This window comes from Crocuta crocuta, unplaced genomic scaffold, assembly GCF_008692635.1.
Source record: "Crocuta crocuta isolate KB4526 unplaced genomic scaffold, BGI_CrCroc_1.0 scaffold343, whole genome shotgun sequence".
NCBI classification, from domain to species: Eukaryota; Metazoa; Chordata; class Mammalia; order Carnivora; family Hyaenidae; genus Crocuta; species Crocuta crocuta.
In genome coordinates, this window is record NW_027532679.1 from 2598914 (window position 1) to 2624572 (window position 25659).

Sequence of the window (25659 nt, forward strand, 5' to 3'; positions counted from 1 at the left end):
GCAAAGGCCGAGTGGATGACCTCCAGACTTACACCAATATATAGGATTCTCAGAATCATTTTTCTCAAACCCAACTTTTATCATTAACAATTTAATGATTTACGTTGGTTTGTGAAAATTATTTATAACTTTTTTTAAATTGAAAAGACTATGTAATTTTTTTACAATAGGCATTTTTTAAATTTATAATCTCACTTCTAATGTAAGATGATTTTTTACTTTGGGAATTATTTTCCACATGCATGCGTAATTTACACAGTTCATTCATACACAGCATTTTAAATTATTCTATTAGTTCTTAGGGAGGGAGGCAAACCACAAGAGACTCTTAAAAACTGAGAACAAACTGAGGGTTGATGGGGGTGGGGAAGAGGGGAAAGGGGGTGATGGGCATTGAGGAGGGCACTTGTTGGGATGAGCACTGGGTGTTGTATGGAAACCAATTTGACAATAAATTATAGTTTAAAAAATCTGAATACAAAAAACCCCCAAAACTTTATTTAAAAACCAGGCAGTTGGTAAGATTTGGCCCTCAGGCTTCCAATTCCTAATCTAGATGATAAACTTCTCATTCTGATTGCCTACAAATGCTGCTACACCCCCTTTACCTCTCAATTATCCCAAGGGGACAGGAGTTTTATCTTTAGTCTATGGACTGGACTAAATGTCCATATTCAGTTACCTTTGGGGAAGAGAAAGAAGGGCATAAGGATATGGTAGTGGTGATGCTTTCCAACCCATTATCTATGACTTGTAGCCATAGTCTTGGGGAAACCAAAGGCAGAAAGGGGTTGAGGCAAATCATGACACTCATTTTGGCTCTGCTGGTCATGGGTGGGAGGTGAGGTTCTGTTTGACTGGATGCTGGGGCCTCAGGCTGCAGCATAGTTCACATCACAGAAGCCAATGTGAGGTCACTACCAGGCAAGGGGATATAGACATTCAAACAAGATAGCATTTCTTTTGGAGTTGTATTATTTCCTTTATTAGAGAAAGCTGGAATTGATTGAAATTGATTGAAAGCAGGGATACTTCCCTGAGGCTGGGTCTCCATTGCAGCTTCCTGTCTGGTCTCCTATTTAAATCGATTTAGCTTCAAAGATTATTGTCTCCAATGTCTCAGATGTCAGGGTACTACAGATCTCCTCCTGGGCATCCTGGGTTTTCTCTATCTTGGTCTCTATGTTATGCTTCTCTAGGGTCTTAGCCATGAAGTCTAACTCCCTACGATGTGTTGTGGCTGCTGCTCTTGAGCCAGGAATGACTTTCAAGTTCTTGAAGAAAGAGCTAATTTTACTGGATTTCTTACTTACTTTACCTGAACTGTCTGCAGATTTGATCTTCCCCAATTTGTGAGCTGTCCTTGACTCCTTTGCCGTGGAGCTGTGGCTGCCACTCTTGTGAGAGTGGTGCCCTTTCTTTCTTACATGGCTCTGCCCTTTCTCCTTTCTGTCATCTCTTTTGTCATGGCCCGATAGGGACCGGTGGGAGGATGATTTCTGGGTCGACTTTTTCCCTCCTGTCCTGTGGTGACGGGAACTTTTCCTACTGGAAGTTCTGTCTTTCTTTTCTCGTCTTTCTTTTTTTCCCTTCTGGATTTCAGCACTGGGTGGGGAGACCTTCTGGCTTCCATCCCGTTCACACATGTAGCCTTCGCTCTGCAAGGTTGAGACGAGGGGTGCTGCTCCTGGGCCCCCAGCTCTTTCTGCAACGGGTGTGCCAGTCACTGATGCACCTGCAAACACCACACTCATGCTGCTTCCTGGGGAGAGACTGGCAGCTCCTGTCATTACAGTGGAATTACCTACTGAGGACGTGCTTGCAGAGCCCAAGGCCACGTTCGTACCTTCTGAGGATATATTGACAACCCCTGCAATGGCCTTGCTGGATCCACTTTCTCCTGGACATTCGGCGGTGGCTCCAGCCAAGGCCACTGTGCTTACCTGGCCTGGATCTACAGCCTTGGTTGCTGATATGCTCAGAGCACCGGAGGAAGGCCTCATTCCTGCCCCTGCCACTGCCAAGCCTGTTGTAGCGCTTGTTCCTGTCCCCACTACTGCCACACCTGCGGCTGACCTGGATGCTGCTCCGTCGGCAGTCCCTGAAGCCTTCGGGACTGCAGGTGAACCAGGCATTCCGCGGTGGGCATGATGGACTCCCTCTCCCCCAGCGTAACCAGAAGAGCTTGCTCTAGACACCTCACGAGGCTTGTGAAGCCTACACTCATCCTGATCCCCTTCTCCATGGAGCTCTGGGGTCTGTGTCAAGGGGAGGAGAAACAGGTAAGAGAGAGATGACATAGTGAGACTACAACCGTCTGCTTCTTTCTCAACCTGGAGCTGAACTACAACCCAAGTGCTTATAACTAGAAGGACCTTCAAAATCATCAAGTCTATGCTCCCACTTGATGCGAGATCCCACCTACAGCACCCCTGTCAAATGGTCACTTGGTTTTGCTTAATGCTCCCAGCACCACGGGAAGCACTCATACAGTTCCCCATCCTCATGTATTTTTATATTATATACATGTGTTTATATCTCTGCGGGACAGACTCCTAGACGTAGGGTTGCCTAGGCCAAGGGATCCACACATTTTCCATTGTGCTGGCTGCTAAAACTGTGCATGTGCAGACACACATGGGTTGTCCTGATTTTAATCAGCACGTCGTAGTCACAGGGATACAGAAGGAAAGACTTCCTAATTGTTAACAGTGTTCCACAGCTGATGAGTCTAACTGGGTTGGAATAAGTGTTCAAGAAGAGATTAGACAATCAGGATGCTGTGGAAGGAAATAACAACCCTGAGTGTGAGACCAGATCAGCCGCTAGCTAAGGTCTCTCTGAAATTCAGCCCCGTGGGACAACTCTGAGACACGCTCTGAACCTCCCCAGTGTGGTAAGTCCCGTAGTGGTAGCTCATTTGACCCTGAGCCTATTCAGGTGGAACGCATGTCCCAGGTGAGCCTCAGAGAGCACCACAGATCTTGTGGGACTAGCTGTGAGGTGCTCTGCCAAAGCCCCCTGCCTCATTTGCTCAAGTCTCCATTGATGCTTACCACTAGGCTTTTGTCATCCTCTAAGGGGACTGGGTCCCCAGCCTGCAGTGTTGGAGTACTGCTGCAGCTATCCACTGGTGGTCTGAGGAGATAGACAAGTTTTTCCCAGTAGGAAAAGAGGTCTTCTCGTGCATCTGAAGAGGGACACAGCTGCAGATAGAAAGTGCGGCCCGTAGCCAGCTTTAGGCGCAGCTGCTGTTTCTCACGATCGTGAACGGAGATCTTGACAAACTTTAAGGGAAGCAGCCTGGTGAGCTCTAGGGTCTTCGTGGGCTTGCGACATCTCCCCTTGGTGGTCCGGGTGTGTCTGACATGCTCCTCACAGACTTTTGTCGGTCGTGCCAGTAGCATGACATCAGGTAGTGGGAGGATGGGGCTGGTGGATGCGATGCCCACGGTCACCATTCGGACACGGTTGTGTACATCAATCACCTCTCCTTTTTTGCTGATCTGGATAAAGTCACTTTCGAACATAGGTGCATATTTGAAAATGTCATACTCTCCTCCGTTGTACAGTTGTCGCTGCAGTTCCCCCATGGAGGTATTGAACACACCCATTGAGCGGTAGCTGTGGGCCGTGTAATAAGGTAACAAACCCTCGCTGCTCACCGTTCTCTTCATTTGAGACAGCTCCACCAGCCACAAATCGAGTCCTTGAGAGAGAGAGGGAGTGAAGGCAAACGCCCATCTCCCTACAGGGCTCTGCCTAAATCTCCTCCCACCACCGCATTTGTCCTCCGCAGTCCTTTGTGACCTGTTCTCATCACACACCCCTTTGTCCCAGCCTCCAAGCAGCCACCCCCTTGGCACAGGGTCACCAGTCTCCCTCTCCCCTAAACTAATCACCGCCTCCCTAGGAGACAGGCTGACCCTACCAGGGTGTAGATGTGGGTAGGCTGGATAATCTTTCTAATCAAAATGTGGGGATGCACAATTTATGAAACCATTCTGTTTTTGTAAATATCTGGGTTGTTTTCAGTTTCATTGTTATTACACATATTCCTATAAAGATCATCTTCCTGCAAGTATTATTCTACATCTGCTACATTATGCCCCCCTGGGGACAAAATCCTGGAAGTGGACTGTGTGCTTGCTAAGGCAGAGACCCCATTGGGACTGCCATTCTGCATGCCCCCAGCATGCAGCACACCGCTGACCGGCACTCAGAGGTAGTTACTGAATAAATAGTCAAAGGGGCTACTGTTACCTGTTAGGACCAGGGTTCCAGCTGCACGGTGGTTTCCAGGGTACAAAGGCTTTTCTCACCCATTTTCTCATATAAAGGAGGTGACATTTGAAAACCACTGTTTTGCAGTGATGAACTAAGGCTCAGGATTATCTTGCTCTGCGTCAGAATGCAGGGCTGGATTCCATCCCAGGTCTTGTGACTCAAGTCAGGACTTTATCTCTGCCTCGAGCGGCATGGCTCACCATTAGACGCTCATTCTGCACCAAATATGGAATCATTCACGGTTAGCAATCTGCGTAGGGACTTACTGGGAACCACGGGAATTCATAGAGGTCTTGAATCACCATAGGATTTCCCGCACTGGTATGTCTGCTGCTTACCTCTTGATGTCTACCTGATAAACCACTGATGCTTCATTTCTTTGAAAAGCTCTTCAGAGAAATTATGGCAAAGATGCCTTTTTAGAGGTTTTCTTTCTGTTTTTTTTTTGTTTTTTTTTTACTTTGTATAGGTGATGAATCCAAATTTCCCTCCCCTAGTTAGAAAACTACTTTTAGAATTAAAATATACCATCCAGAATCACCCATTATCATGTGGAGGTCTTGAAATAAATTTCAACCCCAAAATGTTCTTTATATCCCTCGTGACTACCACAGTCCCTGATACACTGTTGCCTTTCAATAAATGTTTATTTCCTTGTGGTCATTGAGATTAATTCCTCTATTTGTTTATTCAACAAAATTGAGCAAGTATGAATTTGGGGACCAACTTGAAAATGGAACTGCAAAGATAAAGGTCTTTACCTCCAAAGAGCTAAACTGTTTTCTTCTAGATGTGAAATGACTTCTCCAAAAAAAAAAAGAACAAAGTGGCTTCTATTCTAAGGAGACAGTCACTAAAAGTTGACAATATCAGGTTTAAAAATAAGAAATTGGGCTTTTCTATATTATACTCAACCATATGTTCTCACAAGTTTATTTCCAATGAATGATTAATAGGGAGAGAAATCATAAACCATATTATTAAGAACTTACAAGCCAGGTATGTTCCTAACCACTTCACATTCTTTTAAATCTTTAATCCTCACAATAGATCCATAAATTGTAGGTACAACTACTCTCCATGTTTTATAAAGGAGTAAAATCAAGGCTAAGAGAAGTTAAAAGAGCTTCATCAAGGTCACAAGAGATCCAAAGCACATGGAAGTCCACATTCATTTAGTTAATATTATTAAGTGCCTACTTTGTGCCAGGCCCTGCTAGGAGTGCAGCAGTGGACAACATAGACAAATACCCTTGCTCTCAGAGTTTGTATAAAGACAGTAAATGAGTCAAATATATGGTATGTCCACTGATGATAAGTGCTATGGAGAAAGATAAAGTAGGCACATGGGATGGGAGTATGTGCAAGGAAGGGGGAGCTGGAGATGGTGGTCAACAAAAGCTCAATGAGAAGCGATATTTGAGCAAAACCAAAAGGAGGTCAAGGAGGAAGCTAAGCAGACCTGTAGGGGAGTAGCCTCTCAGTCAGAAGGAAGAGCAAGGGACAAGATTCTGAGGTAGGAGTATCACTGGTGCGTTAGAGTATAAGTTGGCTACAGTGACAAGGGTAGGATGAGGGAAAGTGGTTGAAGATGAGGCCGAGAGGCAGCTGTGGTGTTGGTAGGGGAACAGATTGGGTGGGACAGACTTTGTAAAACATTGTGAGGTCTTTGTCTTTGGGAGATGATTGGACTTACACACACAGAGGATCATTCTTGCCACCATGTTGAAAATAGATTGTAGGGGCACCTGGGTGGCTTAGTCAGTTAAGCGTCCAACTTTGGCTCAGGTCATGACGCCATAGTCTGTTGGTTCGAGCCCCACGTTGGGCTCTGTGCTGACAGCTCAGAGCCTGCAGCGTGCTTCTGATTCTGCGTCTCCCTCTCTCTCCGTCCCTCCAGAGCTCGTGCTCTGTCTTTCTCTCTCAAAAATAAATAAACACTTAAAAATAATTAAAATAAGAGGTTGTAGGGGTACCGGGCGACAGAAGTGGAGACTCAGTGGCTCCTGTAAGAGACGATGATGTGTAAGAGTGAGTGGTAGCAGTGTAAGTAGTGAAACGCGAGTGGCTGTGAGACATGTTTTGGTTGAGGCAGCTATTATGTATACTGGTGCTGAACAATTTTCAATAAATATTAGCAAGGGAAAATAAGTTACAAAATAGAGTGTGTGCTTTGCCATATATTTTTGAATAAAAAACTGTTAAATGTGTATGTGCTTGTGTGTGTGTGCAAAGATGTGCAAGAAACTCGTAACAGGAATGACCTAGGGGTTCCTTGATGGCTGAGGGAAATAGTGGGACGGGGACTTAGTGCTTCCGGGCACTCTCTTCTATGCCTGTTGGATTCTGTTTCATTGTGCATACTACTTAATATTTTAAGATTTATATCTTAACATATTAAGATTAATATTAATCCTAACGTTTTAAGATTTTTAAAGAAATAATATTTTAAGATTTATAAATTTATAAAAACGTTATGTCAGGGGCATTTGGGTGGCTCAGTCAGTTAAGCATCCAGTTCTTGGTTTCCGCTCAGGCCATGATTTCACAGGTTTGTGAGATTCCACACTGTCAGCGCAGAGCCTGCTTGGGATTCTCTCTCTTTCTCTCTCTCTCTGCCCCTCCCTCACTAGCTCAATCTGTCTCTCTCTCAAAATAAATAAACTTAAAAAAGATGTTATGTCAGTAAAGCTCTATTCTTAGAATATTCATTGATTCAGACCTTGGTCTAGAAAAGAAGTAAGTAAATAACTTCATTCAAAGTTAACTCTCTTTAGCAAAAATCTCATGCAAAATGTATTTATTTTTCTTTTTTGATAGAGAAAGAGAAAGAGACAGAGAAAAGGCAAGAGGAGCGGAGGGAGAGGGAGAGAGAGAATCTCAAGAAGGCTTCATGCCCAGATTGGAGCCTGACATAGGGCTCGATCTCATGATCAGGAGATCACTCAACCGTGAGATGAGCCATCCAGGCACCCCTCAAAATTTATTTTTTATTTTTCTTTAATACTTTTCAAAATTTAATTGTCTCCTCCCAATCTTTAAAATCTGACATATCCCCTATCAAAAAAATGAAGATCAGTAAGTTAAGATCTATTTACTTATTGGCCATTCGATTACCCATTGTCGTGCTAAAAGCACTTGGGTTATCACAAAGTGAGTCTCAAAAATTTTTAAGCATAATTTTCATACAAATATAGAATGAAAACTTGGCAAAGATTTAATGAATCCATCAATGAGGCAACCAGCATGAGGGTAAAGCTGGTTTGAAGGAAAATCAGAGGAACAGACATTGACATTGGGAAAAGGAAGTCAGGTGAATATTGTCAGGTTAGATACAAAACTGGTTACATGTCTACAGAGCAATAGAATCTTAACCTTTTGGGTTATCATTTTTACTAGACTGAAATCATTTGCATCTCTTCTAAACAAAAGTCTGTAAGTTATTACAGAACTTCACAGAGTCTGAGAATTTAATCAATAATGGACAGTTTTCTTAGCATACTGAAAATGTTCTAAAATTACATTGTGATAGTTATAAACTCTGAATATACTAACAAACACTGAACTACTTTCAGTAGATGAATTTTATGGTATGAGGCATGTATCTCAGTAAAGCTGTTAAAAATAATAGGTAGCAATACTTTAGTCTTAACTTACATATCTAATTCCGTTGTCTCTCTTCCTTCTCTTAGATAGTTCAACAATCCTTGGGCTGGCCTGTCATGCAATGCTTGAATATGGCACTGAAAGTACATGGTGCCTGCTTTACAATTTTTTATTTACACGTTTTGGGTCATCTTTCTTAACAAGGAAGATATTGAAGCATGTGTAAGCTAGGACCCTAATTTCAGAAAAGCTTACAATCCAGTAGAACACACCATAGAAAGGAGGACAAAACAGGAACGCAATTAAATATATGATAGGGTAATAGTGAATGAATTGAATGAGTGGTGAACCTAATAACACCCATCACAATATTGAAACCAACAGCAATTGTTTTGCAAGAAAAAGTGCCAAAGCCACACTTCTAAGCATAATTTTCCACATATTTTTAATTGGCCTAAGATTGAAGAGACACGTAAGTGAAAACACTGTATATGATATACTGAGTATATGTAGACATGCAAGATTATAGGTGGTTGAAATCTACATATTTACCATGGGAAGAGGTTTCAAGTCAATAACCTTTGCTCCCCACCTATTATTTTGAAAACCAGGGCAAGCAGTGGCTATATATAGCCTTTTCAATGAATATGCCACCTGAGAAGGCATTGTGAGCTAGGGCAGGATGTGAGGGTGGGGAGATTTCCATACTGTACACAATATGTATCTGCCGGGTAAATCCCCTGGCCTAAAATACAATCCACAGTACTTTTATGTCAATGCTGCTAAGTGAGGTGGTGGCGTGGGATGAGCTGCGGTTACCCTTTCGGTACCTAGGACTTCAGGAAGGCAACCTGATACTGTTTTACCTTTTGGCTGTCAAAAGAAGACAACAGTCACCTTGACTCTTCCCTTGAGGTCCAGTATGCAAATCAGTTTGCTTCTGCCTTGGGTTTAAAAAGAAAATGAGCTGGTATGCATAAAAGAAGCCAGATGGACCATTTAAATAATTTTATTTCTCAACATTATGATCCAACTAATGTCACCTCTCTTCCCCTCCTACCTTTTTTCTGCTTCCTTCTTTCTTGTGTCCTACACAAATCTGGCCACACACTGAGCCAAATTTCTGCCCTGCTCATCACAGTCTTATGACTATTTCCCTCTCAGCTTCCAATTTTGCTGTTTATAAGCCATGAGATGTCCTACCTCAGTTTACATATTTATTTCTTTGATATTATACTATCAAAGAAGCTTGCCAGCAAATACACACACAAATAATAAAACAGTTAACATTAAAGATAAAAACAAAGATTAGAAACTGCATAGAGGTAGAAGGAAGTAGAATGATCCAGAAGCTGGGATAAGATGATTATTACAATTAAATATTAAATTTAACTTTGAAAAATACTGGAAATATGCACAATCAGTGTTAATATTGATTGTCTCTGAGGGGTGACACTAGAAGTAATTACTAATTTTGTCTGTTTGCTGGTTTTCCTTTCTCAACAAGGATATATTTCACTGTTATAACCAGAAAGAAATATCTATTTCAGTAAGTTAGCTCTAAGCTTCCTGGCCACCTGTTATCGCTGTCTTCTGCTAATCAAACCAATAATGTCTGTCAAAGGCATAGTTTAGTTTAATTCTAAATTGGAAAGTAAAAAGAAATTCTCCCATAATGTCATTTTTTAAACTATGTAAATTAAAAGGTGAGGCATTTTTCTAACCTTTCAATTCCTTTTGCTGGAAGTTTGATATGTGAATTCCCTGACATAGCCCTGTAGGTATATATACACACAATAAAACCTTGGTTTGTGAACATAATTCATTCTGGAAACATGCTTATAATCCAAAGCACTTGTATATCAAAATGAATTTCAAGAACCATTGGCTCAGTTGTGATCATGTGACATTCGGCATCACGTACTATTTGTATTGCAAGACATCATTTGTTTATCAAGTTAAAATTATTAGAAATGTTTGCTCATCTTGTGGAAGACTTGCAGAACAAGTTATTCTAAATCCAAGGTTCTACTGTATATATACATATACACATTAAAATAAACACAAAAGGTTTTTATGTAAAAATAGGTTTATGCCACACATGTTGGTCTGCACCTTTTCTATATTAACAATATGTTGTGCACTTTTTTAGAATGATACATTATATATGTACTTCATTCATGTTCATGACTTTATCGTGTCCTATTGAATGGATACCTCACAGATTATTTAACCACTTTCTCAATGATGCACTAATAGACTGTTTCTGTTACATTCTACACTGTGGTGAACACTTTGTGCATTTTATACATGTGCTCATGCTTTCTTTCCCCCTCTAGATAGTTCTAGGAGTAGTAATTTGTGAAGTTTTGGATTTTTTTTAAAGTAGGCTTCACACCCAGCACAGAACCCAGCACTGCTCTTGAACTCATGACACTGAGATCAAGACCTGAGCTGAGATCAAGACTCAGGTGCTCAACCCACTAAGCCATCCAGGCACCCCAAGTTTTACGAGGTTTTTAAAAATAACCCAAAATATTCTGGGTATCACTCTTAAAGAGATATAACGAAACCTGATCAAGTTCAGATGAGAACCATAAGGAAAATAAAGGGCTTCAAAGCCACATCCTAAGATACAGTTCTTCAAGGATCTCTTTGGCCTGGACACAAGAAGCTCTGGGATTATATAAGAGGCATCTTGACTTGTCTAAATAGCTATTTGCTAGAACAGAGAAGAGGACCAGAATTGTGGGACCTCAAGTGATAAAGCAACACAAATGGACCTTATGCTACTGTAAAGGCGGATCATTTACTGATATAGCAGCAGCACTCTGGTGTTCCTTCGGAGGGCCACCCTACCGTATTCTCGGTCCCTGTGGTTGAATAGGGCTGACTGCATCCCACCCCTAAATCCAGGAGAAAGTACAGACCTAGAGATAGACAACAGAACATTCTACTGCCCTGGCTGTAATGATGGAGGTGGATGTGAGCATGTCACCCAAGCCAGATTAATGATCCACAGATCTGAGAGTTTTGCTGGAACTGTTAGGGAAAAGAACCCAGTTCCAGTGGTAACATGTCAGCCTATAACTCCTGGCATCCGTTTTGCTGCCACGAAGGAAAGTCTGCCGAAGCATGGAGCCCACACAGAACTCAGAAATGGAAATGAACATTTCTGATGTCATTGTTTATATACCTGGATCCAGTAGTGCCAGATTGAATTGAATTGAATTGTTTTTTTTCCTTGTTATAGGGTGTTCAGTGAGGTTTTCTAACTCAGTTTCAGTTGAGGCCACAAAAATCTGCAATACCATAATTAAAGGAATCATGAATTTTCATATCCTAAAATAAAGTGTTATATGAACTGTGGCATAATAAGAAGCAACACAGGTTATGCCAGCAATAGTATTAGCCCACCTCCAACCTTTAGAAAACCAAGGCTTGAAGTCAAGAGAAAGAAAGTTGGGTACACTATGCCTTTCCTCTCACAGCCCACCAAGGGGAAGGAAAGCAGGTGCTTGCATCCATCAGAAGCCAAGTGACAGGGACTTAAGAGACTACTCAGTGAAAGTGACACAAGTCTCATAGAGTTTAGGAGAGATAAGGACTGGTGTGCAAATCATACTCAGAGAAATGTAAGGGTGAAAGTTTGTGGATGAGCTCTTTATTTGGTGTTAAAAGGGAGAAGGGGCTATGCTTGGGGCAAACGGTGCATCCATCAGTTGCTGGGCAAGGATGCCTGAGTCTTGCAGCAGAGCCATATAAGGGAATAAAATGATGTGCAGTTTCTTTTCAAGGAAAACTCAAGAGGACAACCAAGATGCGCAAAAGGATCGCAACAGAGTTGGAAGGAGCGAGAAGCACACTGGAGGTGAAGCCCAAGAGCTGAGGGTTGCCTCATTGGCCAGTCCCAGTGGCATCTCCCAGGTCAAGAGAGCTGCTGTAAGAGCCCTCTGACAATAATGACAACCACAAAGCAGATGACAAAACTTTCCCATGGAAGAAAAAGGAACAATTGTGTATCTTCCACAAGCAGAGGGCGTCAATCCCAGATTATAGCTGTAGCCTTGTTGAATGCCGTGACTTTTTTCCTTCTTTCCCCCCAGGCCTAGGTGTGAACAGGTGGGTCAAGAGCCAGGCTAATGAGAGGGGAGAGAGAAGGAGTTAGGACATGGTGGAAGAGTCAACATGCTTCTAAGCTTGAAGCAGACCCACGCTTAGGTTGAGGAAAAGCATTAAATTGAATACATGTTTGGACTTCTGATTATTACAATGATCTGGACTGGCCTTGCCTTCCCTTTTCTTAACTTCTCATTATGGAAATTTTCAAATGCACAGCAACATAGGCAAATAGAATAAAGAACCCCCACCTACCCATTACCCAGGGTCAGTAAGTGTCAATTCAAGAACAAACATTTTTCATCTCTTCCTTTCCCCATTTTTCCTCCTTCCCTTAATTATAACAAAGCAAATCTTGAGCCTTTTATAAGTAATTATTTCAGTATGTTTCTGTGCAAAATAAGGACCCTTTTAACATACCAGGGCCATTATCACCTTTAAAAAACGAATAATTAATCATCAAATACACATAATGTCTTATAATGAATTTATACAATTTTGTTTGAACCTAAATCCAAACAAACCATCACATAGTTGATATGCCTCTTAAAGTCGCTTAATCTATAGACTCTCTATCTGACTTATTTGTTGCAGACACAGGGTCATTTGTCTTCAGTGTTTTATGTTTTCTGGACTCATCCAATTGCATCTCTATGTGTCCTTTGCGATGTTCCTTTATCTCCTATATTTCCCGCAAACTTGGATTTAGATCTAGACGTTTGGTGAGATTTGTGCTTGATTTTTTTTCCTTTGGTGAGACTTCTGCGCAGGTGGTTTTGTGTACTTCCTATTGCATTACATCAGGAAGTACATAATGTCTAGTTGTCTCTCTTTTGTGATGTTAAGATGCATCAGTACATTATAGTATTATCAATCTAATACATAAACTATAAGTACTTCTATTGGCTTTTCACATAATGATTTTAGCAGCCACTGATGATTGTTGCCTAACTCCATTGTGTCACTGGAAAGGCACAGTGGTGGAATTCTATCACTCCCTCTTCGTTTATTAGTTAATGTTCTTTTCCAAAGAATGACTTTCCCTTATTAAATATTTAAGTACTAAACTGAGATATAGTTCTTTAAGAAAGACAGTAGACATATTTTATTCTTTCCCTTTGTTTTCTAGTTTTCAGAATAATAAATTGATTCTCTGGCATCCTCCAAAGGTGATCAATGGGTTCATTTGGGGGTTTTCTAAGCATCTCATGAACTCATGATTTTAACATTTTGGTTATTCTTCAATTCATCACAATTACTGTTCTTTTTGACACCCAATTGTTCCATCTTTGACAAGTGAGAGCTTCTTGAATTTGACTCCTGTGAACTGGACTTTTTAAAACCAAAACAAAGAGATTATTTATTTTTATGAGTGTTTTCCTGAAAGCTACGAGAAAATATTGAGCCTTTTAAGGTTACGTTTCAGTGAGAACAAAGACAAACCCCAGTGAGTGGGCTTGAAGATATTATGTGAAAGAGAATAAAATTACTTATGATGGTACTTCATGAAGACTTTGCAAATGAAAGGCACCTATTACAACAGTTACTGATGATATTTTGTTTTCCCTGATGAGAATATGTTGTGAAGTCTGTAAATCTTTCAACCTGAACCAGCCAGGTATAAACCTACCCTTTTCAAAGAAGTTTACAGTCTATTATTAAATATAGTACTGTATTATATTATATATATTAAGACTAGGCTTGGTGTTTATGACAGAACTTCAAAATAACAGAGGCTTAGAAAATGTAATTTTATTTCTCTTTATGTTAAAAAAGGAAAAGGTGATGCCAGACTGGCATCGAGAGTCCAAGGTTATTAGGACCTACAGCTTTTTCTATCTTACATTCCATTGTCTTCATGCAATTTTCACCTCATGATATAAAACAGCTGCTCCAGCTCTAACCATCGTATCCACATTCTAGTCAGTAGGAAGGAAAAACAAGAGAAGGAAAAGAGCATGATGACTGCCATTAAGGACATCTCCTAGAAGTAAGAGATGCTCATCATGGCTGCTATGTTCCAGTGGCTAAAAAAATAGTCATGTGACTGAAAAACATAGTCTACTCTGGCTAGCCATATGCCCCAGATAACCTTTAGGAGGTCAGTTACCCAGAAAAAAGGGGAGAATAAATATTTGGAGAAAACAACATTCTTTGCTTCAAGCCTAGAAAGAAAAAACTACATCGTTTGGGCAGTGTATTTCCACACATGTCTTAAAACCTCAGAATGTGGGACAGGAATCATTTATTTATTTATTTAAAAATTTTTACACTTTATTTATTTTTGAGACAGAGAGAGACAGAGCATGACTGGGGCAGGGGCAGAGAGAAAGGGAGACACAGAATCTGAAACAGACTCCCAGCTCTGAGCTGTCAGCACAGAGCCTGATGTGGGGCTCGAACCCATGAACCATGAGATCTGACCTGAGCTGAAGTCAGACGCTTAACTGACTGAGCCACCTAGGCACCTCAGGGATCATTTAAAGTATCCACTTTCCCTACCTTCTTGAGTGTCTTGACTATGCCGGGGCATCCAATATATGAAACAAAATTAAGCTGCAGTCTGCTAATTTACATATGAAACAGAAAATTTTAGAGGATTACACTCCTATACAGCAATAGTGATTATTTTGCTTCATTATTCATCCCTGTCAAGTATATGTCATCTCTACTTCTACTGAGATTTCCCGGTTATTTACTTCATGCCAGAAGTAAGACTCACATATTTTACTTAAACCATGTACTCTTTCTAAGGCAAAATACATGACTAGCATCCACCACTCAGAGTTTATGGGATTCAGTTCCCAAAAGGACCCTACAAAGAGACTGAGGATCAGAGAGGGTAAGTGACTTACTCAAAGAGATACAATTTAGTAAATGACAGAAGTGGGATTCCAACACATGTTTCTTTATCTCAAAGCCCAAACATGCTTTGTTTATTACGTCATTCATACTTCAATATATTTCTCTTAAGTGTTTTATGGTCCTTGTCTCTTTTAACTGTCTAATCCAGTTTGGTGATTATTCATTCAACACATTTTTTTAGAACATCCTTTATACACACTAGGCTCCATAATGATTGCTGAGTATATAACACCAGCAAAACCACACATAGCCGTTACCATCATGGACTTTCTACACTAGCAGGGAAGACAAACATCAATCCAAAAGTCATCCTCCAAAATGTACAATGACAACTGTCATAATGGGTATAAAGAGAAAGTATAAGGTATCATCTGTGTATAATTGTTGAATTTGACTTTGGAAAGCGAGGAAGGCTTTCCTGAGGAAGTGACATGCAGAATAAGACTTATAGTTTGGGCGCCTGGGTGGCTCCGTTGGATAAGCAGCTGACTTCTGCTCAGGTCATGATCTTGCATTTGTGAGTTTGAGCCCTGCGTTGGGCTCTGTGCTGACAACCAGCTCAGAGCTTGGAGCCTGCTTCAGATTCCATGTCTCCCTCTCTCCCTCTGCCCTTCCATGCCCATGCTTTGTCTCTCAATAATAAATAAATGTTAAAAAAAATTTTTTTTTAAAGACCTGCAGTGTAATTTAGTGTTAAAAGAGGCAAAGCAGGGGAGAGATGTCATCAGGCAAAATGAGATGTTCAAAGAGGTATAAGGAGCTTTTGTGAAGGCTGGAGTGAGAGCATACGAGCAAGCTGGGAGATGAGACTGGCAGGAAGCCCTGCCTTGTGTAGGGGCACTGTTTGAGCTCCAGTTTTTTCACAGATGGAAAACCTGAGGCTCAGAGCTCTTGAGTAATATGCCTAGAGCCTCACAGCTAGTTAAGTGTTGGACCCAGAATTCAAACTATGGTAGGTAGAATCACGGATCCCCTAAAGATCCCCTCAAAGCCTAATCCCTGCAACCTATGAATGTGAAGGTTACATTACAAAGGGAAACTAACATAGAAGATGAAATTAAAGTTGCTAATAAACTGACCTTAAAACAGGGTGATTATTTTAGATTATCTAGGCAGGCCCAGAGTAATCTCGAAGTCCTCAAATTTGGAAGAGGGAGACAGAAGAGCTTACAGTTATATAAGGTGAGAGGACTTGACTAGCTGTTATTAGCTTTGAAGATGGAGGAAGGGGACGCCGGGCCAAGGAATGCGGGTGGTCCTAGAAGTTGGTCCTAGAAGCTGAAAGGGCAAGGTAACAGATTCTACTCTAAAGATCTTCCAAAAAGACTACAAGCCTGCTGAAACCCTGATTGTAGCCCGATAAAGCTCATTTTAGACTTCTGAACTACAAAAATGTAAGATAATACACTTGTGAGTCACTAAATTTGTGATGATTTGTTACAGCAGCAACAGGAAACTAATACACAAAACTTAATACACAAACATGGGCTCCAGAGCCCATGTTCCTGCCCCCTGTGCAACATGCCTTAATTGTTAGATAGGCTAAACCAGGAACTGTAAAGATTAAACTCTAATGCTTCCTATCATTCTGACTTTCAGAATCTTCAAATATCATTTCCAAACCATGCAGCAAAGGGTATGTATAGTTTTTACATATGCCTCTTAGTTTTGTGAATTTCGAAAGGATGTGGTTACGGCCTTTGACATCAGAGGAGAAGCTCCACATTGTTGACTGAACACTGATAGAAAGATAACATCGAAATGCAAGAGGCATTTTAACAGCTCTCTGAAAGTCAACTGCCTCCCCAGAGTGCATTCCTTGCCCTGAAGCTGTGTCCTCTGGCTGTGCTACGGGGTGATGCCCAAGGCGCATCACTCCTCAAGAACTGGATCATGAACAACTTTATCCTCCTAGAAGAACAGCTCATCAAGAAATCGCAACAAAAGAGAAGAACTTCTCCCTCCAACTTTAAAGTCCGCTTCTTTGTTTTAACGAAAACCAGCCTGGCGTACTTTGAGAACCGTCATGGGGTATGTGAGCACTTGTGTCTTATCTTTTCCTAAACAGTATTTTTCATTTGGACTAGGCTGAATCATGAAGCTCTACACAGAATAAAATAAAACCAAAGGAGGCATAGGCATGCTGGTTACAACAGCCTAAAAAGTACCATGACAGACTAAAAAGTACCATTAGAGTACTCAGAAGAGAATGTGGAGAAAAGCCCAGAGGTGGGGTTGTTGTATTAGGTGATTTAGTTCTAAAATCTGCAAAAGAGTAAGTTTAATATTTACTAGTGGTTTTCTTTCCTGCAAGTTTAATCTTAAAATTATAATAAACGTGGCAAATGTTACGATTGGATAGAATTTGAAATTCATCTGAAATACTATATTTTATGGGGCATAGATGAATCATATTAGCATTCAGTGGGACCTACGGGATGATCTAGCCCAGTTTTCTTAATTTATAATAGAGGAGACTGATACTTGGAATGGTTAAGGGATAGTTCAGTGTCGACATTTTTATGAATTTACTTCTATTTGTCCCAATGGTCATTACTCACTTAATATCGTGAAATAATATTTCCTGGGCATCTAGTTACCTAAAATTTGCAAGACCCGAAAGTAAACCTCTTTATTCCATGGAAAATTTACCAGGAGACAAGTTTTTACAGTGTTATGCAATATAGACCGGTGGTTCTTACCCAGGAGATTACAGCTGCTTAGCTAGGTCAGTCGCTTCATATAGCTAGAGATAGCCTTATATTCTATAACATCAGTGATAATAACAGCAACATGAATAATCATAACAATATAGTTAGGTACAAAAAACACTGCATGCAGAGAAAGGAGACCAAACTCTATTTCTCTAGGTGACTGAGCCTTGGTACATGTCTCTACCTTTTGCATTAGATTCTTCCTTTACAAAATGAAAGGTCTGGAAGTAGTACCTCCAACACTTCTTTCTTTAAAAATTCTAGCACCTGTTTCATCCTTTGTAGCTAGTTTTCAAAGCATGTGTGTGACTTTGTACTAAATCATTGTATTAGTTTTTCCATCATTAGGGAGATAAGGCAGGGTTTTCACCTATATTTTCCTGATGGGTAAATAACCTTAGGTACTTTATGGTCAGAGACAAAGGCATCCCATGCCTTGTTAGGACCTGACTTAGTAGGATAAGCATGAGTTTGGGACCTTTGGAGAGCCAGGCTTTGAAGGGCTCAATGAAATGCAGCCCTGATGGAGGCCTGGGTATAGAGCCTATGAGTGTTGAAATATTACTACTTCTTAGAGGTTCAGACATGCTCATCTTCAGGAGACTCTTAGTGATATCAATCAATAATCAATCAGAAGGCATAGAGAAATACTTAGGTAACTGATTTGCACACAAGCATGCACTATGTCTCACTTATAAATAACAATAGCATTACACTTGTGGGAAGAAACTTTTTTCAAAAAGAATTTAAAGCTTCTGGGCACCTGGTTGGGTCAGCCGGTTAAGAGTCTGACTTTTGATTTTAGCGCAGGTCATTGATCTCACAGTTGCTGAGCAGAGCCTGCTGAGGATTCATTCTCTCTTTCTCTCTCCCCTCTCTCTCTCTCTCTGTTTTCCAAAAATAAAGAAATAAGCATTTAAAAAATTAAAGCCTCAGTCTTACCATGTGTAAAGTGGGTATGATAATAGTACTCATTTCATGAGAATATGGTAAAGGTTAACAGAGAGAATGTATTTAGACTGAACTATTTGAAATGACCACTCAGTGGATCAAGACAGGCCAGACAGTGGTGATTTCAAATAGTTCAGCTTAATATGTGAAGTGCTCAGCATAAGTTCTGTGTCACCTAGTAAACACCTAGTAAAAATTAGCCATTTTTTATATCATCATCATTTCTCTGAAGGAGCTAGCAGGGTGGCATAACACATTTATTTTCAAATGAAGGACAACATTCAAAGTCAGGCTAATGTCAGGGTCCCGGATTCCCTCTATTCTGTGACTAAGTACAAGTCTGCGGAGAGAGACATACATATATGCATTACAAAATGTATGACGCTGAGCCAACCATTGCCCCTCTCGGGGTCACAGCTTCTTTTTCTCTTTTCTCATTTGTAAAATTAGGCTCCTTGAAGTTTTAAAAAACTGTGGCTTTAGGACTACAAAAAACAATCCTACTACCTACTCAGAAAAGAATCCCGTACTTTTGCAAATTAAGTATGTATTTTCTAACTTTAAATATACATTTTCTAATTTTAAATATCCGTGCCTAAATATCCATAGCGACTGGGCCTGTTATTTTAACACAGATTTCGTTCCGGCGTCTAGCGTTGAAATGTGTAAGTGTTTTCAGCGGTGCCAGGAAGTGCCTCACCCTGCTGGCCCAGAAAGAAGCATGGTGTCAGCAGGTGGTGGCTCACTGGCAGGCATGCTTTCAGACACCACCCTGTGCCTGCCAATTCTTTGCAAAGTGGTCCCTGATGCCTAGCATTCATTAACAGAGGACAATGAGATTAGGGCCCCTCATGTGCTGATACACGTTTAACTAGCCGGTAGTGGTAGTGGCAGCGGAGAGCATCAGGCAGCTCTAATGCATAGTGTTTGCTGATTTCTCTGGTGTAAACACTCCCATCATGGCCAATTTCAAACTACTGATGTGATGTCTACTGGCTCCCAAAATTCCTCCAGATTTAACGATCAGCCCAAGCCAGCTCCAACATTCCAATGTGGCTTTAAACACAAACACTCTCTGGAGATGCAGTCACCAGCCAAGCCACATGCTGAATTGCACAGAACTGACCTCAGATCATTTCCAGGGGTAGAAGAGAAATGGAGGGCCTTGGGTAGTTCAGGTTAGTATGGGACAGAAGGGATAGCACAGATGGACACAACCATCACTGATTGGAGAGGACAGTATAGCCAGGTAGAGCTGGATTCAAATTCTGGCTTTATCACTTTCTGGATGTGGGGTCTCAGGCAAGGTATTTAAACCTTTTAAAGCTTCTGTTTACTATCTGTAAGGTGAGGACCCCAATGCCTCCAGACGATGTTGAGTATTTCATGAGGAAGGCATGTTATAAGCTTGGCACTAATGGTAGTACCTTGACCTTCTGAAGGACCCTCAGGAGAACTGGAAAGGTTTCCCTGTTTTAATGTCTCTGCACCTCAGGGATCAAGCTTGTTCTGCTCACCATAGTGTGGGAGCCATTACCTGTATGTGGGGCAGTCAAGACTACCATTCTCAGTGTCCGTTTTGGGTCTCCACTCCACATGGGCCCTTCCCATTAGCTGGCAGTCTAACCTTGCAGCAGAGACATCTCTTGGAGCATGCATCCATCTTAAATTAAAGATGACAGGTGAGGAGATGGTCCCCTTTCCTTGCTTTTCCTCGCACAGCAGTCAAACACACAGCTTCTGGGGTCAGACACATCTGGGTCAAAGACCAGCTCCTCACTTAAAAGCTATGCAGCTTTGTGTAAGTTGCTTAAGGCTGTGTGACTCTGTGCAAATCTAAACAGATGTGCATTAGTCATTTTTTGTAATGACTAAACATTCCTTCTTGATCTTGCTGCCTTTTAATGAGAGAGAGGTTACCAATTATTCTAATAATAATAGGAACTAATACTGACCTAACATTTACTATGTATCAGTCACCATGCTAAGTGCAGATTATTTCATCTACTCCTTACAACCACCCTATAAATTAGGAAGTATGATTACCCTAATGTACAGAGCAGGTAACTGAGGCAAAGAAAATCTAAACAACTTGCACTGGAAGAATTTAAACTCCCATATGTCTCTAAGGCCTACACAGCCCGCCGATAAATGGTGCTTATTACTATTAGCAGCAGTGACCCATGGGTAATTGGGGCCTCCACTGGGTTATTGCAGGGCATGTAAAGTCCTCAGTGGAAAGGGCAGTCCTGCAAGTCAGCAACCCAGGGCACACGGACCTTCTGCAGTGACGCATGTTAGGAGCTCTATCATTTTCACACACACTCGAGGACAGATCTTTGTCCTCATTCACTTCAGGGAGCCCCACTATGTGTTCAAAAATAAATGAAAGCTCTGGCAAGTTTTGCCTCCTAAAGTTCCTCTAAAATCTGTCTACTTCTCCCCATTTTCTACGGTCACCTTCCTCGGGAAATCCGCCAGCAGCTCTCACCTGGGACTGCCATCACCTCCTAATGGTCTCCCTGCTCTCGCTCTGCCCCAGTTACCCACCAGCAGCCAGCATGACACACTGTGACTGTGACCACGTCCTGACGATCCTTATCAGCAGCAATATGTCCCTGCAAAGGTTCTCACCTTAGATCTAGAGCAGACATCAAAGTCTATCACATGCCATCCTCCCTCTCAGCTCATGTCCCTTTTTCTCCCATCACTCTAGAATCCAGCTACATAAGATTTCCTTCAACTTTAAGGCCCTCATTTTGAATATCACTTGCCCCAGGAAGCCTTCCTTGATTTCCCCAGACGAGGCCATCTACTCCTGTTATGCTCTGCCTTAGCAATGCCTACCCTCTCTTCAGAGCACATCCCAGACTTGCAATTACCCATTTATTAAAGTGATTACTGTACTAACATCATCCCCTCAGCCTACCCTCCATTAGATTATAAGCTTTCTGAGGGCCAGCACCCAATTTGGTAAAGATGGCATCATCAGTGTTTATGACAGTGCCTGCCACATACTGCTCACTCATTCATTATTTGTGAAAGGAGGACAAGGAGGGTGACAGCAAGGACATGAGGGATAGATATACCTTTGGAGGAGGCAGAGTTCCACAAATGAATCCCTAATAGAACAAGGCTCGATTTCGAGAATAGAGAACAAAGCAAGTTATACGGGACTTCAAAAGGAAGAGTCCTCGGGGTAAGAGTCAGAAAATAAGAAGTGCATGTTGCAGCCTTAAAAGAGGAAGAAGAGGATTCAGGAGGTTGACATTTTAAGAGCTGGGTCAGAGAGGCACATGCAGGAACCAGCGAGTGGGCCAGCCCACCAACCCTACCCCCTACTCTCTTCTCTTTTTCCCTCCACACTCTTTCCCTGCTTCTCTTCTGCAGCTAAACCTTTTGTCAATAGTACAGTTAAAGCTACCTGAGCATTTTTGCTTGAGACTTGCATCAGTCACCGTCTCTTTCCACCTCATTCCTATGTGATTGTGTTGCCATCCGGCTGGGCTTCTGCTGACACTCAAGGCTCCGTACAGTTTATTATCCATGCAATACCTAGAATGAACTTTTACAATGATCTTACGATAAATGATAAATCAGATCTTACTCTCTACTTTTGAGCCTTCCATGGCCGTTTAAAGTATGTAAGGAAATTCTCAGCTATGGCCCACAAGACTCTTCATTCACGGGTCCTTATCCGCGTTTACGATTTCATTTCACACCACATTCCCTTTACCCACCAGGCTTCTACCACATCTGCCTTCTTCCTCAACCTTGAACACTCCAAGCTCATACTCACTCTAGGGCCTTTGAACAGGCCAGGACTAGGGTGAGACAAGCGAGGGATACACATGGACGCTCACTCTCAGGGGTCTGCAAGTGCAGGGTCTCTGCATTACTTCCCACTGTCAGGAACACCCCAGATGTTTGCAGGACTTATTCTTTATTGTTGCCATCTCTAAATATTTTCCCAGGATCCTGTTTCTTTCCTTTTCTTTTCTTTACTTTAGCACATAGATACTTCAGTACATCAGTATCTGCATGCACTTATTGGGTTTTCTGATGCACTTCCCTGTTTATTTTCTGTCTATACATCCACTGGAATGAGAGCAGGAGAACCTTGCTCATCACTGTATCACCATCTAGAACAGTGCAGGGCACGTAGTAAGTGGCTGATAAATACCCACTGAATGAACAAAGGTCACAAAACTCAAACTGAATTCCAAAGAGCATCTGGGAGCTAAAAATGTGGGCCTTGTCTGGCTAGGCAAAGAGAAGTAAGGATCCGAAGCAAAGTATTTTGCAGATTAGGCCACTCAAGGCCCCAAATGTGTGGTTTCAGTGTCTACCTTAATGGATTTTCTTTGTGAACTGATTTTTGCCATTATAATGTGATGTGGCTGTTTTATGGAGAAAGCTAGTGGATGGAGAGTTTCTATTTTGGAGGCAAATACTCCCACATTAAAATTAAATTTGATTCCTACTGCTCAGGGACTGGTGCATCCATCAACCAGTCTTTGCAGTAAAAATAGGCCATGGAGCAACACTATAAATGTGAGGGTTTGGGTTTTGGCTCAGTCTGGAAGAAAGGTTTAGCTGGAAAACACAAGAGCTCTGTTTCTTGAACTATGGGGTCCATGTTAAACAAGACATCTTCATAACAAACTCAGAAATGGACCCCATAGAAAACCATTCTAAAGCTCTTCTCAAGTTTTCATAGGTCAAATAGGTAAATCCTTATCTCTCCATTTTCTTAACCAACTAGTAATAAGCTATTCCACTTCATAACTTATTAGGCCTACTGAAGAAAGTAAATCTTCCTGGACCTAATTTTTATCCAGAGGTCAGTCTGGGTTTGACTTCATGACACTGTGGGGCTTCCCTTAAAGTGATCCTGGGGCAGAAATAGAAGCTCCGAAATGGTTTTCCATGTATATAAAATTCCCTTTTTAGACCCAATGTCTGCTCAGTTCCTTGAAACTTCAGTAAATTTGTCAGGATTTTAATTAAATAAGAACCTGATCTAAAGTCTTGTTTGTCATATAATCCCCATTAAAGTAAAGGTAGTAATAAGCAGGCTCTTCACTATGTTTTCCTATTTTAATATTTAAAAAGTCATAGAAATTATACCTACTTGTTCAAAAATTCAAATGTAGGACTTCCCCCCAACCACATATATTTCTGCTGAAGTTTTATTATTATTATTTACCATAACAGAAATTTTAATTAAAAAATAAAAATAGTATTTTTACTATTAATTAAAAAATAAAAAACAATAAGTAGAAAATATAAATATACATAGTAGTCTGAAGGCAGTGGCAGTATGGAGAATCAAATCACAGGGCACACTTTTCCACTAACACTGTGGTAGTAGATACAATCGTGTGTGATAATCAAAGAAACAACGTTAGCGAAGCCACTCTTAGCAGCATCCTTTTATTTTAAACCTAACACTGTATCAAGGAAATATTTCGCTTTTGGTATGTAAAGCTTCAATCATTTGTTCTGCGAACATGTCTTGACACCTCCTATGTGCCATGCTCCAGGCTACCTGCCAGGAATACGGTGATAAATAACAGAGGAAAGGTGTCTGCCCTCACAAGCTTACATGCTAGTGTAGAGAAGGCAGATGTCAGCAAGTATATAAATATGTGGGGCAGATATAGATGGTGGTAGGTTCTATGGAAAGACTAAGCAGTAGCTGGGGCTGAGTTGGGAAGAAAGGTAGCCAGAGAAGGGGTTTATATCCATGGTAGGGCCAGAAGGATGAGAAAGATCCAGTGACCTGAAGAAATGAGAAAAAGCATTTCAGGCAGAAGGCACGGTCAGTGTGAAGACTGTGAAGTAGGAAAAAGCTTGACCTGTGTGAAGAACAAAGAAGTGAACATGAGTGAGTCCAAGAGAGGGGTTCTTGCTGACATCCTATAACCTCTGTCGTCTAGGGATACTTTGTGTGGAAACCTTCTCCTCCATGTTTTGGTGGAAAGGTGATTGCTGGATCAACACTGAGGACCTCAGGGCCAATCTGTTGCTCAGGCAGCCATTAGCAGCAAAGACTGAAAACCAGTTCAAACCAGGTTGAATCCACTTTGATTAATCACAAAAGACAGAGCAGCAAAGGCTCATATAGTCACACTATTTTAAAAAATTGATGGGGGCGCCTGGGTGGCTCAGTCGGTTAAGCGTCCAACTTCGGCTCAGGTCATGATCCCACGGTTCGTGGGTTCAAGTCCCACGTCGGGCTCTGTGCTGACAGCTCAGAGCCTGGAGCCTGTTTCAGATTCTGTGTCTCCCTCTCTCTCTGACCCTCCCCTGCTCACGCTGTCTCTCTCTCTCAGAAATTAAAAAAAAAAAATTAAAAAAAATTAATGAAATAATTATGCCCAAGTATTCTCTGTAACTCTTTTGTCTAAAGACATCAATTTATAGTCTCTGTGAGAATGACCTTTGCTCTTATGCAGACATAAATTCCATGTAGTTATAATCATAATGCATGACAATGTTATATTCTACGTTTTTCATTTGTTCTTTTGTAGGTACATTTCTACATATCTACATGGCCTCCAAAGTAACCATTTTTTCATACATATATTCTTCATGATTGAATTAGTTGACTGCAGAGAGATACTTATCTATTCTACATACTTGAAAAAAATTGATGAACTTGTCAGCAATTCTTTGTCATATATTCTTTGATATTCAGGGTGTTTCTGAGTACGAACATGTTTCAGTCCAGACACCAAAAAAATGCTAATATACCCAACATAAACCTGTCTCCTTTTAAAAAAAATAAAAATCAGGTCCTTAGGATAGAGTACTGCATGTAGGATAACCGTGTCATAAGATAAGAATATTTTATGGCCTCTTTCATTTGCTGCTACATCATCTTACAGGGCCTGAAGCAATGCATAGGGCCACCAGAAGTTACCAGAACCATTAGAGAGGACTATGTTTCTAAGAAGGAACCAATGAAAACCAAAGACTCCCATTGTGGTGATTTTTCAACTGCACTATTTTTATAGACTTTGAATGTTATGGTGGGAGAGAGGGAAGATACATAATATTTTATACTATACATGGATCAAGTGATTTGATTTAATGTGAGTCACCTATATAT

At 41.1% G+C, this 25659-nt stretch overlaps 2 protein-coding genes across 5 annotated transcripts in view; one reads left to right on the forward strand and one right to left on the reverse strand.

Moving 5' to 3' along the window:
• Positions 1-971: 971 nt before the first annotated feature.
• Positions 972-3748, reverse strand: GARIN3 (golgi associated RAB2 interactor family member 3). The gene is made up of 2 exons (XM_077780757.1): positions 3057-3748; positions 972-2258 (listed from the first exon to the last, which is right to left on the reverse strand). Exons 1-2 carry the CDS (start codon positions 3675-3677, stop codon positions 1080-1082), a joined length of 1800 nt encoding a protein of 599 aa, XP_077636883.1. The 5' UTR covers positions 3678-3748; the 3' UTR covers positions 972-1079.
• A 12893-nt stretch (positions 3749-16641) lies between these two features.
• ITK (IL2 inducible T cell kinase) overlaps positions 16642-25659 on the forward strand; it is a 61582-nt gene continuing 52564 nt past the window's right edge. For all 4 annotated transcript variants that reach the window (XM_077780740.1, XM_077780741.1, XM_077780743.1 and 1 more), the window contains exon 1: positions 16642-16908. In XM_077780740.1, the coding sequence (XP_077636866.1) occupies positions 16771-16908 (138 nt within the window). In that variant the 5' untranslated portion in view covers positions 16642-16770. The remainder of the gene's footprint in view (positions 16909-25659) is intronic.